Source organism: Salmo trutta, chromosome 24 (genome assembly GCF_901001165.1).
Source record: "Salmo trutta chromosome 24, fSalTru1.1, whole genome shotgun sequence".
NCBI lineage: Eukaryota > Metazoa > Chordata > Actinopteri > Salmoniformes > Salmonidae > Salmo > Salmo trutta.
This window is the reverse complement of record NC_042980.1, coordinates 10,568,850-10,588,429: the sequence shown is the minus strand read 5'-3', so window position 1 is coordinate 10,588,429 and position 19,580 is coordinate 10,568,850. Positions and strand designations below refer to the sequence as shown.

The 19,580-nt window shown below is 43.0% G+C and overlaps 1 protein-coding gene across 1 annotated transcript in view; it reads right to left on the bottom strand.

Annotated features, from left to right (window-relative positions):
• Nucleotides 1-19,267, bottom strand: part of LOC115160671 (aspartate--tRNA ligase, cytoplasmic) — a 34,473-nt gene extending 15,206 nt beyond the window's left edge. The window contains exons 1-6 of the mRNA XM_029710919.1: nt 19,120-19,267; nt 12,413-12,515; nt 5,629-5,658; nt 5,387-5,444; nt 3,989-4,081; nt 2,760-2,862 (exon numbers count right to left, since the gene is read on the bottom strand). Of these exons, the coding sequence (XP_029566779.1) occupies nt 2,760-2,862; nt 3,989-4,081; nt 5,387-5,444; nt 5,629-5,658; nt 12,413-12,515; nt 19,120-19,217 (485 nt within the window). The 5' untranslated portion in view covers nt 19,218-19,267. The remainder of the gene's footprint in view (nt 1-2,759; nt 2,863-3,988; nt 4,082-5,386; nt 5,445-5,628; nt 5,659-12,412; nt 12,516-19,119) is intronic.
• Nucleotides 19,268-19,580: the final 313 nt, after the last annotated feature.

Below are 19,580 nucleotides of genomic sequence, written 5' to 3'. Positions count from 1 at the left end.
TATTTGTGACACTCAACCCGCTGCAAATCCAGCCTCTCCCATCTCCTCATTGGTTTTTAAGAGCATATACCCATGTGGGTGATTGAAAGATGAACCGGCGTCCACACTCCACACGGTTGTACAGTCGTGGCCAAAAGTTTTGAGAATGACACAAATATTAATTTCCACAAAGTTTGCTGCTTCAGTGTCTTTAGATATTTTTGTCAGATGTTACTATGGAATACTGAAGTATAATTACAAGCATTTCATAAGTGTCAAAGGCTTTTATTGACAATTACATGAAGTTGATACAAAGAGTCAATATTTGCAGTGTTGACCCTTCTTTTTCAAGACCTCTGCAATCCGCCCTGGCATGCTGTCAATTAACTTCTGAGCCACATCCTGACTGATGGCAGCCCATTCTTGCATAATCAACGCTTGGAGTTGGTCAGAATTTGTGGGTTTTTGTTTGTCCACCCGCCTCTTGAGGATTGACCACAAATTCTCAATGGGATTAAGGTCTGAGGATTTTCCTGGCCATGGACCCAAAATATCGATGTTTTGTTCCCCGAGCCACTTAATTATCACTTTTGCCTTATGGCAAGGTGCTAATTCATGCTGGAAAAGGCATTGTTCGTCACCAAACTGTTCCTGGATGGTTGGGAGAAGTTGCTCTCGGAGGATGTGTTGGTACCATTCTTTATTCATGGCTGTGTTCTTAGGAGAAATTGTGAATGAGCCCACTCCCTTGGCTGAGAATAAACCCACACATAAATGGTCTCAGGATGCTTTACTGTTGGCATGACACAGGACTGATGGTAGCGCTCACCTTGTCTTCCCCGGACAAGCTTTTTTCCAGATGCCCCAAACAATCGGAAAGGGGATTCAGAGAAAATGACTTTACCCCAGTCCTCAGCAGTCCAATCCCTGTACCTTTTGCAGAATATCAGTCTGTCCCTGATGTTTTTCCTGGAGAGAAGTGGCTTCTTTGCTGCCCTTCTTGACACCAGGCCATCCTCCAAAAGTCTTCGCCTCACTGTGCGTGCAGATGCACTGACACCTGCCTGCTGCCATTCCTGAGCAAGCTCTGTACTGGTGGTGCCCTGATCCCGCAGCGGAATCAACTTTAGGAGACGGTCCTGGCGCTTGCTGGACTTCCTTAGGCGCCCTGAAGCCTTCTTCACAACAATTGAACCGCTCTCCTTGAAGTTCTTGATTTAAGTGCAATCTTACTGGCACAAATATCCTTGCCTGTGAAGCCCTTTTTGTGCAAAGCAATGATGACGGCACGTGTTTCCTTGCAGGTAACCATGGTTGACAGAGGAAGAACAATGATTCCAAGCACCACCCTCCTTTTTGAAGCTTCCAGTCTGTTATTCGAACTCAATCAGCATGACAGAGTGATCTCCAGCCTTGTCCTCATCAACACTCACACCTGTGTTAACGAGAGAATCACTGACATGATGTCAGCTGGTCCTTTTGTGGCAGGGCTGAAATGCAGTGGAAATGTTTTTTGGGGGATTCAGTTCATTTGCATGGCAAAGAGGGACTTTGTAATTAATTGCAATTCATCTGATCACTCTTCATAACATTCTGGAGTATATGCAAATTGCCATCATACAAACTGAGGCAGCAGACTTTGTGAAAATCAATATTTGTGTCATTCAAAACTTGTCCACGACTGTGGTAATGCACCGTAAAGTTGGTTTCCAACCGCCATATAAAGTCCAAAGAAGTAAAAAAGAAGCCTGAGGAAGGAGGAGAGATGACGAGAAAGGAATTTGGTTTACCATTTTATCTGTGGATTAATTGTCTGAGTAGAGGTCCTTGTGTATCTCAGGCATAATAACAACCAAATGTTTATATCCCAAGACAAATTAGCTAGCAACAGCAAGCTAGCTAGTTAAATTGCCATACATGTTTAATACTTTTCGACCTGTCCACAAATTAATATAATTGGTTCAGAGTTTGTTTTGATATGTCAACCTGCTTGTCCTGATCGTGTCCGCTTTGGTCAGCATGTAAGCCAGAATGGTAAATAATAAACTAATAGGGCTACACCGTACCGGTTGAACATGAGCATGTCACAATAATTAAAACAAAGATGCCAAGAAAGATAGTGTTAGAGCCTACAGTTATCATTACCGCAAGTCACCCGCATGAAACATTTGCGAAGGGACTTGAAATCATGTGGAATACGCTCAGAATGCGGTGTGGTTCGACGATAACGGTGCCATTTTTCAAAGGCAGAGATGAGTGGCTGAGACAGACGCGCCGACAGTGGACGCATCAATTCAGGTTATTAGTGATAGGCAATTTTCGAATGTCATTCAATAAACTTTTGGGTGTTTTGTTAGTTTGCAGTGATTGTTTGGCAATCAGATGAAAACAGCATGAGTGGTTACATTAATGCCACATTAAAAGTTAACACATTTGAAATGTTAAACAAACTTTCAGACCCATAGAGATCCTATTATATTAATAGGGATTCTACATGTGATTCTGTTTATGCTCCCCCAAAAACTCAAAATTGCAGGACCCAAGAGTGATTAATGATGCTCAGGCTCTTCCCATCTGATCTACTGTATTTACTCTGTTATCTGGGCAGGAATGGCTCCATTAAACACTGCTGTATCGCATCTGAAAGTGGCCGCTTTTGACATGAGGTGACAAATGATTGACTCCTTCAGAATGTGTGAAAATGGATTGGGCCCATTAGGAGCCAGCTTTTCCCACCATTGTTTGTCGGGGGCCTACAGGAAATTCAGTCTTGTACTCACTTGGCGGCAAACTTGACCATCTGCTTGCTGGCACGCTCCCCCACGGCGACCAGGGCCTGTACGTTAAACTGCTGCTGGCGCAGGACCAAGAAGCACTGCTTCCCTAAAACGATGACAACAATACAATAGGCATCAGCAGGGGCCCTCTCATTTGGGCTAGCAACTCCTAACGCACTTGTCAAAACAGGTGCCATGGTGGTTCTATACAATGCCATGTCACTCTCTCAGGCCAACAGGTCATACCCGTTTCAGATTCCACCTCTCACCCATTAAAACGCTTTTCACAGCATTTCCAGGTAACTGTCAGAACCGTGAACGGACGACCCTTTGAAGAAAGGTGTATGGAAGGAGGCTGAGAGCTAATTCCCAACCAAACACCTTGAGACTGTGTAAACCAGGTTTGTCAACCATCAGACACCACCCAAGTGCTTTGATGTGGTTTCCTCTGTTCATTGACTGGGGGGGGGGGGGGGGGGGGGGGCTGCAATCCCCAAAAAACAGTCACTTCATCCCAGTGTAAATCAGGATGTTATTCTGCTCTTAAGGACATCCTTCACTGTGGAGCTGAATGAAGGTTGAGGAAAATGGCTTTTGACACGGAAGTTGTCCTGGAAGGAAGCCGTCACGATATCATCATAACACGATGCTTTATTTATTAGCATATTGTTAGCACAGTTGTGTACGTGCTGGACGTTTCGAATAATTTTGGATGGACTCCGACAGTTAGCCAAGGCTCAATGAGTTCATTGAATTATAGCCTCAAGCTCTGACAAGTTTGGAAAATAACAATTTAACCCAAATTTGAGGTTCCATTTAAATAACTGAGCTTTGGTTGGAGTTTTCAAACTTTTCAAAAAGAAACTTGCATGTGCTTGTGTAATGAATCTATAATAGCAGAAACATTGCAATCTACAACCCCCATCCCCTATGTCCCACATCACCGCAAATAAGGTAAAAACCTCAAGTCTGGTGCCATACTGTGATTTTCCAAGATTGTGCACAACTCGTTTAGCTTTTTGACCTTCCTTATTTGCCAACCTGAGGAGAGTTGACTGAAAAAAATGCTCTTCTCTGAGTAGCGACTTTTTGGCCCAAGGACAGTTGGTAATCTTTTTGGTAAACCCCAAGGTTCAGTTACGGCGCCATTTAGATTAGAAGGCTGGCTATGTCCTGAGGACTAAAGGGAAAATATGAGTGATTGGGAGCTGGACAAAGATGGAGAATCTCACCTTTAGCTCTGCTGGTGTGAATCCGGGCGCGCACCCAGATCAGCTGGCCAGCCTTCTCAGGTGTCAGCTCCTGGACACGGACCAACCCTCTGTCTGGCTCACAGGGGAAGAAAAGTGTGCCTTTCAAGAAAACTTCAAAGACCATATACCTCCTTCCCCCTTCTGCCCACACACACATTCACACAAAGAAGCTCATGGGTTGTTCCACCAATTCGGTGCCTTTTGAGAAGTGTAACTTGGTTTAAAAAAAAATACAAAATACAAAGCACATATTCAACTTCACAAAAAACAAGTTTTTCCATCTCAAGTGGTTAAATAAAAAAATTACTATAGTAGGAATAAGTGCCAAATAAAGTAACGGCCATAAATCCCCTCTTGACAGGGGGAATGGAAACTTGTTGTGTGCTACAAGGAGCAGCAATTGAATGTAGTTTTCCACCACAAAACTGAAAAAAAAAAAAAAGAGTAGAACCAGTTCACTTACTTTTACACTATGATTTGACTATTAGATGTTCAATGTTCCTTTTGAAAAACATAGTTTCACCATATTAAAACGAGAGTTCAGTTCACGTAACAGGGTGACCTTAAAATGAGGGACAGATGTAAATTAATCACATTAAATAAAATAATCATCTTTAGAAATGAGTGTCAAAGCAACAAAATAACAAGGGCTTTACAATGATGGTGAAAGTTGAAGACATTTTGGGATTAAGGGATTACTTTAGCATGCCTTTATTCATATAAAAAATGTTGATTGATTAAATTATCCATGTGGTCTATATTAAAAGGGCACCTAACTTAATATAACAGGCTTTTAAAATGCAATATCGGTGTGCAATTTCTCCTTCAAATATCAAAGGGAAGCAAAAGGCACTATTCGTGGAAAGACACTCATATTACAAGGAGAGCAGAAGTCCTAAATATGAAACGCTCTGCGGCCCTCGCCCCATTCTCTGTCTTATGACAAATGGACTCTACTTTGCCGTGTCACTGATGCATGCTTAACGTTACATGCGCCCCGGCGGCAGTGAGCCACCCATTTGGTTGAACCGGATTCCACCCACATGTAAGGCAGGCTGTCTCGCGCCATCTTTCCTCATCCCTGTGGACAGGCGTGCAGGTGGGAAGGCAACTTTGTTGTATGCCATTGGAGCTGAAAGAGCAGGCAGACAGGTGGACGACCCATCTGTCACATTTATCTGGGAGTTATGGCACACCACAATCATCGTTGATATCTACGCCGTCTTTACTACTGGCGCCATGTCACTGAGTCACTCCGATATAAATCACGTTATCTATATTACTTAACAGTAGGGGCTGTTGAGAATGGGGATTTCCTATGTAAATATTATGTTGGAACAAAGAAGAGAGGAGTTAGTTGTTGACTGTACTACTGACCCAGTTTCTGCTGGGACTGTACCATCGGAGGGACACCGTACCGATCCTTGGCAAAATCCTGATGAATAAGAGAAGAGTTCATCTGCTAAGCATTCAATACAGTAGCTTTATAGGAAACATCACTAGAGGTGCATACATTTTCATTTTCCTTTGGTATTGCGCCATATAGAAAAGGTGTAAATAAATACTTAATATCTGAAGCTAATTGAAACATGGAAGAATTGATCCTCGAGGATACTTACATCGTCATCTGTGCTTTGTTGGTCAGCAGACTGAAAAGAAGAGGCAAATCATTACAGTGGGACATAGGCCTAACATTGCATTTAAATAATGGTAAACTGCCTTTTATTGGGAACAGCAAGTGGACTGATATTATCTGTGCAACGACTTCTTGGAGACCTTCATGCTAAATCTCCATACTATGAAAGTTAGCATTAACGGTTAGGCTACCATTTCACTTCCCATGCAAATGATATGTCTACGGTATTGGCTGGTGGAATAGAGGGAGAATGAGTGGAATGGCCATGGAAGTGGATGGATGCTTTCGCAGTTTCTAAGATCCAAGGGAGAACGTATTCCATCTGAAATATAGGTTACTTTAAGTGTTTCCCCTAAGATCTTTTTCAGCAGCGGTGGTTGGCACCATCTGAAATAACTGATGCGTGCCACTGCACTGTAGGGAGATGAGGAGCAAGCGGTGGCTGTGCACTCATGGGTCTTATTTGCGCAACTGCTCACCCTGTTTGCAACTAATATAAGTTGTAACTTGTCACTATGATCTTAAAAGGGTAGGTAGCATAAACATAACCACATAACATACGGATTTGCATTAGTATACGCATCAAAAGTCGCAATGCAAAGTTACCCCTCACTTTTACATTTTTCGAGTTATTACATAAAAACGATCCGAATTCAGAAGAAATGCCGAAAAACGCTGTTCCGGGGGGGGATGTAATATGGACCCGGTAAGCCAGCCTATTCCCTATAATGTAAACTCCAACAGAAATAACTTAAATGTATAACTTCAAATTAAACCAAATCATTTGCACTCATGATTACTCAATTTTATTTTCAGGCAACTTACAAGCAAAAACCTTATTAAATTTGTTGTTACAAATCAACTTGCAAGGTTGCTAGCCAACTAGCCTGCTAACGTCAGCCCTACTAGCCTGCTAATGTTAGCACTACCAGGCTGCTTACATTACATTAGCAACTTGCTGGCTCATTTAGTGCTATCAACTGCTAGCTTACAGACACATTCAAGAAAACCAAAGTTTTGGAAATACATTACACCATCTAACCAGTTATCAAAGAATATTAGCTATATGCAGTTGTCTTAGCCAGCAAGCTAGCCAGCCTGCTAACATTATCTATTTTGCCAACTAGCTATTAGCCTAGCCAGCCAAGCCTAACGATTATGGTCGGAACGCTAGAGCCCAATTACTGGAGACCAGCTAGGACACAGCTAACAACTAAAACATAACCAAAGCTCAAAGCAAAGAGAAAGCAGAGACTTACAGATTGATAGTTGGGGCCATCCAATGGGAAACATTTTAAAAGTGTGCAGGCTGAGTTAACTACCAAAGCCAGGGGGAGACGGGTGGTTCACCAGCCTGATGGAGAGTCAGGGAAATCCCAAATAGATTCCAGATGTCCGTCAGATGGTGCGCTACCAATAAGCCAAGGTGGGAAAAGTTACAAAACTCCCATAGCCTACTTCAGAGAACATGCCGAAAAGTTCACATAACAAAAAGGAGGACAGACGAGGTACTACAAAATTAGAGCAAGCAATGATTTTCTCTTTTGTTTTGAGCCCACGGGAAGAAGGCACCAGAGCCTGTCGTGCTAACGGGATCCCACTAGATAACCAGCAAAAAAGTCTGAGGAGCATGCTGCATGGCCGGACGTGCCCCATCTGCTTCTTGTTTACATTACACTTCCTGTTATTGGTGGATTGTAGCTCACAACCACCAACACTTGGTCTGGAATGAAATTACATGCTATCATGACTAGTGGTTAACGTTAGCCAGCTTGAGCTAACTACTGAGCTAGCATACGAACTCGGCAGCACAGAGGAGATCCTCCATATGACGTTGAGAAATAGTGCATTGTGGGTAGTTTCGAAGATGTCCGGAAGTTAATAAATATGTAATAACCCAAAAACATAACTATGTACTTATAGGTAACCAAATCTTGACTACAACTATGTTAGTCTGACCACACTGTGTTGTTACATTGGTGAGTAAAAACTCATGCATCCTAACTTTTATAGAGTGATATTTTGTAAATTAAGCCCTTTTTCTACTTCCAGTCAGACGAACTCATGGACACCATTTTTATGTCTTTTGCATGCAGGTTGAAGGAAGTTGCGCTTGCCATTGCTAACTAGAGTTAGTGCAATGACGAAATCAATTGGAACAGTTAGCATGCTAGCTGATCACATAGACTTCCAGTCATTGCACTAGCCCATTAACAATTGAGCCAACGCTAGGTAGCAGCTTCCTTCAAACCGCACACAGAGACATAAACATTGTATCTATGAGTTCATCTGACTACGGGTAAGTAGAAAACGGCTTAGTTGCCAAAATCTCACACTATCCCATTAAAAGCGTGTCTCGGTAGAAATATACACATATATAAACTCAGCAAAAAGAAGAAAGGTCCCTTTCTTCCAAATAACTTCACAGATCATCAATGTAAAGGGTTTAAACACTGTTTCCCATACTCGTTCAATGAACCATAAACAATTAATGAACATGCATCTGTGGAACGGTCGTTAAGACACTAACAGCTTAGAGACGGTAGGCAATTAAAGCCACAGTTATGAAAACTTAGGACACTAAAGAGGCCTTTCTACTGACTCTGAAAAACACCAAAAGAAAGATGCCCAGGGTCCCTGCTCATCTGCATGAACGTGCCTTAGGCATGCTGCAAGGAGGCATGAGGACTGCAGATGTGGCCAGGGCAATAAATTGCAATGTCCGTACTGTGAGACGCCTAAGACAGTGCTACAGGGAGACAAGACGGACAGCTGATTGTCCTTGCAGTGGCAGACCATGTGTAAAAACACCTGCACAGGATCGGTACATCCGAACATCACACCTGCGGGACAGGTATAGGATGGGAAAAACAACTGCCTGAGTTACACCAGGAACGTACAATCCCTCCATCAGTGCTCAGACTGTCCTCAATAGGCTGACAGAGGCTGGACTGAGGGCTTGTAGGCCTGTTGTAAGGCAGGTCCTCACCAGACATCACCGGCAACAACGGGCACAAACCCACCGTCGCTGGACCAGACAGGACTGGCAAAAAGTGCTCTTCACTGACGAGTCACGGTTTTGTCTCACCAGGAGTGATGGTCGGATTCGCGTTTATCGTCAAAGGAATGAGCGTTACACCGAGGCCTGTACTCTGGAGCGGGATCGATTGGAGGTGGAGGGTCCGTCATGGTCTGGGGCGGTGTGTCACAGCATCATCGGACTGAGCTTGTTGTTATTGCAGGCAATCTCAACAATGTGTGTTACAGGGAAGACATCCTCCTCCCTCATGTGGTACCCTTCCTGCAGGCTCATCTTGACATGACCCACCAACATGACAACGCCACCTCGCCATACTGCTCGTTCTGTGCGTGATTTCCAGCAAGACAGGAATGTCAGTGTTCTGCCATGGCCAGCGAAGAGCCCAGATCTCAATCCCATTGAGCACGCCTGGGACCTGTTGGATCGGAGGGTGAGGGCTAGGGCCATTCCCCCAAGAAATGTCTGGGAACTTGCAGGTGCCTTGGTGGAAGAGTGGGGTAACATCTCACAGCAAGAACTGGCAAATCTGGTGCACTCCATGAGGAGGAGATGCACTGCAGTACTTAATGCAGCTGGTGGCCACACCAGATGCTGACTGTTACTTTTGATTTTGACCCCCCATTTGTTCAGGGACACATTATTCAATTTCTGTTAGTCACATGTCTGTGGAACGTGTTCAGTTCATGTCTCAGTTGTTGAATCTTGTTATAGTCATACAAATATTTACACATGTTAAGTTTGCTGAAAATAAACACAGTTGACAGTGAGAGGACGTTTCTTTTTTTTGCTGATTATATATAGAAATAGATCAATCTCAACATAATCACTAGTTAACAACACATGGTTGATATTACACACACAGGACAATTTACACTGACCTCCCCCTTGTACACTGCTGCTACTCACTGTTTGTTTGTTACCTATGCATTGTAACTTCGCCCCCACCTACATGTACAGATTACCTCAACTAGCCTGCACATTGACTCGGTACCGTTGCCCCCTGTATATAACCTCGTTATTCTTATTGTGTTACTTTTTATTATTACTTTTTATTTTAGCCAACTTGGTAAATATTTTGTTCTTCTTGAACTGCACTGTTGGTAAAGGGTTTGTATGTAAAGCATTTCACGGTAAAGACTACATTTGTTGTATTCGGCGCACGTGGCAAATAAAGTTTGTTTTGATTTGGCACACACACACACACACACACACACACACACACACACAGTACCAGTCAAAAGTTTGGACACCAACTCATTCCAGGGGTTTTCTTTAATTTTACTATTTTCTACATTGTAGAATAATAGTGAAGAGATCAAAACTATGAAATAACACAAATGGAATCACGTAGTAACCAACAACAAAAAAAATCAAAATATATTTTAGATTTTAGATTCTTCAAAGTAGCCAACATTTGCCTTGACAGCGTTGCACACTCTTGGCATTCTCTCAACCAGCTTCATGAGGTAGTCACCTGGAATGCATTTCAATTAACAGGTGTGTTAAAAGCTAATTTGTGGAATTTATTTACTTCTGAATACATTTGCGCCAGTCAGTTGTGTTGTGACAAGGTAGGGGTGGTATACAGAAGATAGCCCTATTTGGTAAAAGACCAAGTCCATATCATGGCAAGAACAGCTCAAATAAGCAAAGAGAAACGACAGTCCATCATTACTTTAAGACATGAAGGTCAGTCAATCCGGAAAATGGCAAGAACTTCGAAAGTTTCTTAAAGTGCAGTTGCAAAAACCATCAAGCGCCATCAAGAAACTGGGTCTCATGAGGACCGCCACAGGAAAGGAAGACGTAGAGTTACCTCATCTGCAGAGGATAAATTCATTACAGTTAACTGCACCTCAGATTGCAGCCCAAGTAAATGCTTCACAGAATTCAAGTAAGAGACATCTCAACAGCAACTGTTCAGAGGAGACTGAGTGAATCAGGCCTTCATGGTCGACTTGCTGCAAAGAAACCACTACTAACACCAATAAGAAGAAGAGACTTGCTTGGGCCAAGAAACACGAGCAATGGACGTTAGACCAAAGGAAAGATTTCCACTGGTCTGATGAGTCCAAATTTGAGATTTTTGGTTCCAACCGCCCGGTCTTTGTGAGACGCAGAGTAAGTGAACGGATGATCTCCGCATGTGCCTTCCCTGTAGCTCAGTTGGTAGAGCATGGTGTTTGCAACGCCAGGGTTGTGGGTTCGATTCCCACGGGGGGCCAGTATGGGAAAAAAAAAAAAATGTATGAAATGAAATGTATGCATTCACTACTGTAAGTCGCTCTGGATAAGAGCGTCTGCTAAATGACTAAAATGTAAAATGTATGGTTCCCACCGTGAAGCATGGAGGAAGAGGTGTGATGGTGTGGGCGTGCTTTGCTGGTGACACTGTTGGTGATTTATTTAGAATTCAAGGCCCACTTAACCAGCATGGCTACCACAGCATTCTGCAGCGATACACCATCCCATCTGGTTTGCGCTTAGTGGGACTATAATTTGTTTTTCAACAGGACAATGACACAACACATCTCCAGGTTGTGTAAGAGCTATTTGACCAAGAAGGAGAGTGATGGAGTGCTGCATCAGTTGACCTGGCCTCCGCAATCATCCGACCTCAACCCAATTGAGATGGTTTGGGATGAGTTGGACCGCAGAGTGAAAGCAGCCAACAAGTGCTCGGCATATGTGGAAACTCCTTCAAGACTGTTGGAAAAGCATTCCAGGTGAAGCTGTTTGAGAGAATGCCAAGAGTGTGTAAAACTCACCAAGGCAAAGGATGGCAACTTTGAAGAATCTAAAATATATTTTGCCATGTTTAACACTTTTTTGGTTACTAGTTGATTCCATGTGTTACTTCATAGTTTTGATGTCTTCACTTTTATTCTACAATGCAGAAAATAGTAACAAAGAAAACCCTTGAATGAGTACGTGTGTCCAAAATGGCGGCAACGATTTAGCAGCGGCGGGGCACAGCTGCTAAATGAATTTAGGGGAAACACTGCTACTTCATGAAAGCATCTGAACGGAGATTGTCCCTAATGAGAGAATGACCCACCAAAAATACCATTCTTCATACACTGTTTAACTTTCTGGCCTCCCGAGTGGCGCAGTAGTCTGAAGGCACTGCATCGCAGTGCTAACTGTGCCACTTGACATCCTGGTTCGAGTCTAGGCTCTGTCACAACCGGCCGGGAGACGCATGGGACGGCGCACCATTGGCAGAGCGTCAACTGGGTTAGGGCAGGGATGTCCTTATCCCATCGTGCTCTAGCGACTCCTGTGGCGGGCACACGTTCGACAGGGGTACAGTGTTTCCTCCGACACATTGGTGCGGCTGGCTTCCGGGTTAAGCGGGCATTGTGTCAAGGAAGCAGTGCGGCTTGGCTGGGTCGTGTTTCGGAGGACGCACGGCTCTCGACCTTCGCCTCTCCCAAATCTGTCTGGGAGTTGCAGCGATGGGACAAGATGGTAACTACCAATTGGATACCACAAAATTGGGGAGAAAAATGGGTAAAAAAACAACAACATAAAAACAGTTTAACTTTCTCACACTTGCTTACGATGCAACACTGATACCCGACTTAAGAAAATGTCTCTTTGTTTGAGTGGACAAAAACAAACCAACGACAGGAATCGCAAAACAATGGACCCCGTCCCCCTCCCCCCCACCCGATTGTGTCACGTCAATAGCAGAGGGGCAGAGAGGCATACAAAACCCACTGACCAGTTTGGCCTGCTTCTCAGCCTTCTTAGCTGCTTTCTCCGCTTCCTTCTGCTGTTTCTTCAAGCCTTTCTTCGACGGTGCCTGGTCCACCTCCTCCACGACCCTGCAACAGGAAGTCCAGACCAATGCAAAACATAAGTCAACTAGCTACCTACATTTTTGGGGGCTTCCTGTAGGAAGTTTTTGACCGGTGGGAAAATGTATTCCAGCCATCACCACCACCTCTGGATGTGGCTAATGACACAGGTTGATGAGCCATGTTTCTGTCCAGGCTAACAATAAACACAGCTACTGGGGATAAATGGATCACTTAAAATTCTAGGTCAATATGATTCATACGGACTACAAGGGTGTCTAGCCTTTATTATGACTACAGTAACCAAGGAGCGGTAGGCATAGGCGATTTGTTTCCAGAATTAGATCAAAGATTCCATGAAAAAAAAAAAAACTTTGCACTTCCTCAATAATATTACTACGCATGTTGCACACGCACAGCAGGAGGTATTTTTCTCATCCACAACCTGTGGTAGTGTCAGGTTGTGTCATTGTGCTCGCTGACAGTAAGCATCTATAGGAAATAACACTGATCAAAAGGAGAACAGTGACATAAATAGCAATATAAACAACAATCACAACAGCAACAGATGGCGTTAAGCAATGACCTCAAAAGAAGGACCTGCCAGTGTTTTTACAATGTTTTCCCTTCCACTTGTTTCCTGTCACAAAGGAAATCATAATAGGCATAATAGGCATTAGGCAAAGGCAATCCTTCACCGAAACTCAAAATTCTTGATGTTGAATCTTGAACATTTTCAAAACAATACCATCATTATCTCCTGTAATACTATAAAAGCGACCCCTGGGAACCATACAAGTATGTCAACAGAGTCAGGATGAGTGAGGGCAATTAAGCACATTCACACCTATACACATATCCAGTGCCATTAACACACAATGACGAGAGGAGGAAATGGTGGTAGGACCCCTGACCAGGCTGCAACTGATTTAATGGCATCTAGCGTCACTGATAACATAGGCCGTTTTCACAGTGACGATAGAAAAGGGACATTTGAGAGGTTCTCGAAAGGCATTGATGCTGGAGAGACAATACTGTTTGTGTAAACTTGGGAAATGATCACGCTGCAAGCGCTAGAACAGATGTCGCGTTGGGCCATGTTTTTGAAACAGCTGAAATGTATTGCCATTTTCCTAATATTTGAGACTTGTTTAAGCCTGCCAGCTGCACTGAGCCACGGAAAACTATAGAAAACCATTTCCGCCACCATTTCTTTTAAAAACATGTTGATACTATCTTAAAAATGTTGACATATGCAAATCAACATTGAGAAAAGGAAGTCAAACAACGAAAGTCAAAAATGTTGAGATATTCTACTATGTTTTTTCATTTGTAATATTGTGTGGTCATTTCAGAGTTGGCACCACAGGTACCAGAGTTGTGGGGGGACATTGGTCTTCAGGAAAACAGAGTTTCTCCTGATCTGGTAGGCTAACCTAACCAGGTAAAACTCCAGGTATGACATAGTAATAATTCAGCAGTTGCAGCAACCCAAAAATTGTTTTATATAAACTATGATGGGACTCGATTCTTTTATAATTAGGTAATATGGAGAAGAAAAAAAATGTAAACTTATGGGAAAAAGCCTGGCCCTACGGAGGATGAAAACATTAAAAGTCCTGTCAAAATATATATATATATATTTTAAAAAAAGGTCGTTCTGCCCCTGAACAACGCAGTGGCATTAACACACAATGTTCCTAGGCCGTCATTGAAAATAAGAATTTGTTCTTAAATGACTTGCCTAGTAACATTTTAAAAAATGGTTAGGTATGTGAAGGGTCATCTAGCAGCAATCTACCTCACCAAGCAAAGTGAGAAGAATAAGAGCACCACATTGAAGCTGCCCAGCAACACCATTTGGGGTGGTGGTGTGTCATCATGTTTGACAGTATCCTGGAGGGGAAGGAGTCTCTCCAAGAAATGGCCATATCACAGTCTGCCGATATGGACATACCCATCAAGAGGACATTCCTGGATGATGTATTTTGGGAGGGAGTGGTAAGCAGCCTGAAACCTATAGCAGTAGCCATTGCACAGATTGAGGGAGACAATGCCATCCTGTCTGATGTTCAGACTCTGCTTGCAGATGTAAGAGAATAAATCTGTACTGCTCTGCCCACTTCACTGTTGCTCCAAGCAGAGGAAACTGCAGTTCTGAAATACATCCAAAAGCGTGAAGACTTCTGCCTGAAGCCCATACACGCCGCAGCGTACATGTTGGACCCCAAGTATGCTGGCAAGAGCATCCTGTCTGGTGCAGAGATCAACAAGGCCTATGGTGTCATCACTACCGTGTCTCGCCACCTTGGCTTGGATGAAGGCAAGGTTCTTGGCAGTCTGGCGAAGTACACTTCCAAGGAAGGGCTTTGGGATGGAGATGGAATATGGCAGACATGCCAACATATCTCATTAGCCACCTGGTGGAAGGGACTTTGTGGATCTAAGGCTCTTTCCCCTGTTGCCTCAATCATCCCACCAACATCAGCCGCCTCAGAGCGCAACTGGTCCTTGTTTGGGAACACACACACACCAAAGCACGCCGATATGGACATACCCATCAAGAGGACATTCCTGGATGATGTATTTTGGGAGGGAGTGGTAAGCAGCCTGAAACCTATAGCAGTAGCCATTGCACAGATTGAGGGAGACAATGCCATCCTGTCTGATGTTCAGACTCTGCTTGCAGATGTAAGAGAATAAATCTGTACTGCTCTGCCCACTTCACTGTTGCTCCAAGCAGAGGAAACTGCAGTTCTGAAATACATCCAAAAGCGTGAAGACTTCTGCCTGAAGCCCATACACGCCGCAGCGTACATGTTGGACCCCAAGTATGCTGGCAAGAGCATCCTGTCTGGTGCAGAGATCAACAAGGCCTATGGTGTCATCACTACCGTGTCTCGCCACCTTGGCTTGGATGAAGGCAAGGTTCTTGGCAGTCTGGCGAAGTACACTTCCAAGGAAGGGCTTTGGGATGGAGATGGAATATGGCAGACATGCCAACATATCTCATTAGCCACCTGGTGGAAGGGACTTTGTGGATCTAAGGCTCTTTCCCCTGTTGCCTCAATCATCCCACCAACATCAGCCGCCTCAGAGCGCAACTGGTCCTTGTTTGGGAACACACACACACCAAAGCACGCAACAGGCTGACCAATACAAGGCAAATGTGAGGCTTTTTGAGCCTGACAACGAGCCATCCTCAACCAGGTTGGAAAGTGACAGTGAAGATGAGGCCTCAGAGTCTGATGTTCAAGAGGTGAACATTGAGGAGGACCAGGGAGAAGATATGGACGCCTGAGCGGAAGACAACCAAAGCTTTAGTTTCTAGACTATCATTTTACAGATGTATGTTGAAAACATTTTTGGGAGATGCGATGGATCATTCAATATTCCCTTTCTTTTGTTGTTCAGTGAAATCATCCCATGTGAAGAGTCAACTCATTTAATTAAAGTTAATTTCGCAACTAAAATCTTTTTTTTATTTCTTTCTATTGGAAGGATTTAATCATTTGCAAATATGTCTACTTATGATAAGGTAAAATGTTTATGTTTCTGTCTCCATATGATATGGTAAATATATCCATTTAAATGGTATTAATATCTACATTTAAATGGTATTAATATTAATTTGCATATATTTCCATTAATTCCCATATATTCCCACGTAAGGTTTCCACCTCTGAATATTCCCCAAAATGTGCAACCCTATTCCCATGCGTAGCCTCCTGGCTAGTGGCTGGCTATTGTGACATTTACGGTATTTTTCAGTTGCTAAGCAAGAAAGTCAACCGAACCTTCTAAGTGTATGTACATATTATGTAAATAGAGATTTCTTCCCGATAACTCGATTCAGTGAGAATAAGCCCATATTCCTCCACATGAAAGACTCAGAGAGTCAGTGTGGCTACTTCAACACGTGCCATCATGCATAGACTATGGGTTATTTTACAGAAAACAAAGGAAGACTTGATGTGTTGAATAAGTGAAAGTAAGATCAGACATGAACTGACTGATTATGCACCCTACTCATTTAAAATTTTCATCATATATAGGCCTACTTTAACATTTTTGTCTACACTTTTTGGGACAACTGCTGCCCCCATGTTCAGTTACAAAAACGTTGCAGATATATTCATGGAATTTCTCTATATATATTTTTAACCTTTTATTTAACTAGGCAAGTCAAATTCTTATTTACAATGATGGCCTACCCTGGCCAAACCCTAAACCGGACGACACTGGGACAATTATGCGCCGCCCTATGGGACTCACAATCACGGCTGGTTGTGATACAGCGTGGAATCGAACCAGGGTCTGTCGTGACGCCTCTAGCACTGAGATGCAGTGCCTTAGACTGCTGCGCCACTCGGGAGCCCCTAAATAGAGCAGACGTGATTCATTATTCTACAGGCATGTTTGTTATACTGTACCATATTTCTATCTGAACATTCCAAAACGTTGTGTCTTGCTGAACACCCCCCTGCCCTCATGTAAAATTAGTCTTGGGCCTCACCTGCTGTGAACATAGTAGGGCTTGACAGTCATTTGATTTTTTTGTCACTTGTCCATAGGACAAATAGGACAGATTTTTTTACTTGTACGAAACTTCAAGTCACTTACAAGTGAAAAAACACCTGTAACACCATGGACCAAAACAGTGCTTGAAAATTGTGTTGCATAATGCAAGGAACCACTTCAAAAGATAAAAAGCATTATTATCACTAGTGTTGACAATGGAAGGCTGCTGGTCTCTGATCCCATGTATTATAGCTCCTGCCTTTGTTGCCTTGAGAAAGGCACTAAACCCCCCCAAAGTAAACTACTGCACTGATAGGCTACTGTATAAAACATGTGGTCAACCCTCTATCTGGAGAGCTACTGGGTGTGTCGGCTTTTGATCCAACCCTGCTCAAACACAGTCAGCTTATCAAGGGACTGCTGAGCAGCTGTTATTTTTGTCTTTGTAAAATAATTCCCTCATTCAATTACCAGGGATCAAATGGCTAAGGTGGGCGACTTCAAAGCAAGGTAGCTAACTAAGACACGCTTCTCTCTGTTTTCAGGGGAGAACTTGGCAGCATAGGAGTTACTTGTCAATTAGGCTATTTTAAATCATATTATTTTTACGTTTTTAGAATTATATGGCCAGTATTGAATAGAGGAGAATCCCAGCTTTCCAACGGTGTGAGAATTATTTAAACACCCAATTTTGAGCACTTGAGAGACGTTTTACAACCCGGAGGACTCAGCATTGGTTTCATAAACTGTGCACCCATATCAACTGTGTGGCGGCCATTTGCGGTTGTACACGAGTGCCGGGTGGGAAAGATATTTAGGACATTGGACATGACATTAATACATCAATAGTTAACTAGCGAGATAGCCAATTCAAAACACAGTGTGTAGTTTGGCTGGTTATCTAGTTAGTCTATTGTATATCGTTATTTTATCTGCTGCTACAGTGTCTCTCTCGCCTCTGGCATGCATGCAGGTGACGCAAACACCATGACTTTTACTGCTAATAACTGGGGAAATAACTCACTAGCAATGAATATCAACAAACATGCACACGCGGCTACACTGGCTCTGATCTCAAAAACGCATCTTGCGACCGCTCGTGCCTGTGAACGCAGGCCTAAAATAATTCTACTGTGACGCGCTCTGCAGAGATTGGGAGGCCAGTGCACACCACACCGCATCCAGAGGTAACTTTGATCAATTTTTTTTGTTGTACTTGTCCAGTCGGGCAATTTAAATCTATAATCTGCTCGACTGACAATTTGTTTTACTTGCCTCGGCAAGTGGACAAGTGTTAATGTATGCTATACAATGTCCAACACTGGCTGTCAAACAGTGATCTAGACTTGTCAGTTTATTTCTGTCCCAAAATCAATTGTAACGCTTCCCATACACTTGCCTAGCGGTTTTAAGGGAAACACTGCACTTTATGACATGGTTGTGCACTCTGACCCGAGCATAATCTGCCACTGGTCAAACAACTGGGGGAATGTGTATGGATGGACAGGTTATGACAAGTTCCCTTTTGCAGAGCCTTTACAACCACACTCAATTATGAATGGCACATGTCACGCTAGCTTTCTCACAAATAGGTTTTATACGACATACCGGTAGTTAGCTATTTACATCATTTATTGAGTACGGAGGAATGCAAAATGAAAGTTCAACCACTAAATCAAGGCTTTGTTGTTTTAACTAACAAGCTAACAAGCTAGCTACCTACCTAACTAACTACTAGGTTCAGCACGCATGAAAAGTTAGCCAGCTAAATTAAGTGGCATATATTATTGAGCATGATGGCACGGTCAGAGAGCACTGGCATGCATAGTGGTTAGCTTGCTACTGTTAAGATACTAGCCAGTTAGCTGTCAAACTTTAGCTGTAGTAGCTAGCGAAAAGAAATGTGGACTTCACAGCTGTAGCTGCTATTCGTGACGTTTTCTGTTTTAAACTGGCTAGCTAGCAAACTAGTTTACTATCTTGATGGAAAACTGCTATATTAAATTGCTGATGCAATCATCTGCAAATACAACCGGCTTTAACTAGCCAGCTACAGTATCTAACGTTAGCGTTTAAAACATTCTGAGACACGAGAAAGCATTTCTCTTACCCTTGGACTCCATCTTTAGTCATGACAGTTATTATTCTTTTGAGATTGTAGTTAGTTGATATCAAACGTTTCTTGACAGTCAGCTGTTCACAGAGCATTCATGGGTGATAGAAGACGGACCTATTTCCCTGACGCACAGAAAAATAGTTTATCTCAATCCGGCCCGAAACTAGGTCAAATAACAATAGTTCCGCCAGAGCTGTGGAAATCTCACCCTGTCATCTTTCAAATCAAGTTGTATTTGTCACATTCCCCGACCTTACCGTGAAATGCTTACTTACAGGCCCTTAACCAACAATGCAGAGTAAGAAAATATTATCTAAAAATAAAATAACAATAACGAGGGTAAATAAACCCAAGTAAAAAAAAGTAACACTATAAAATAACAATAAGGAGGCTATATACAGGGGGTACTGAGTCAATGTGGGGGTATGGGTTAGTCGAGGTAATTGAGGTAATAT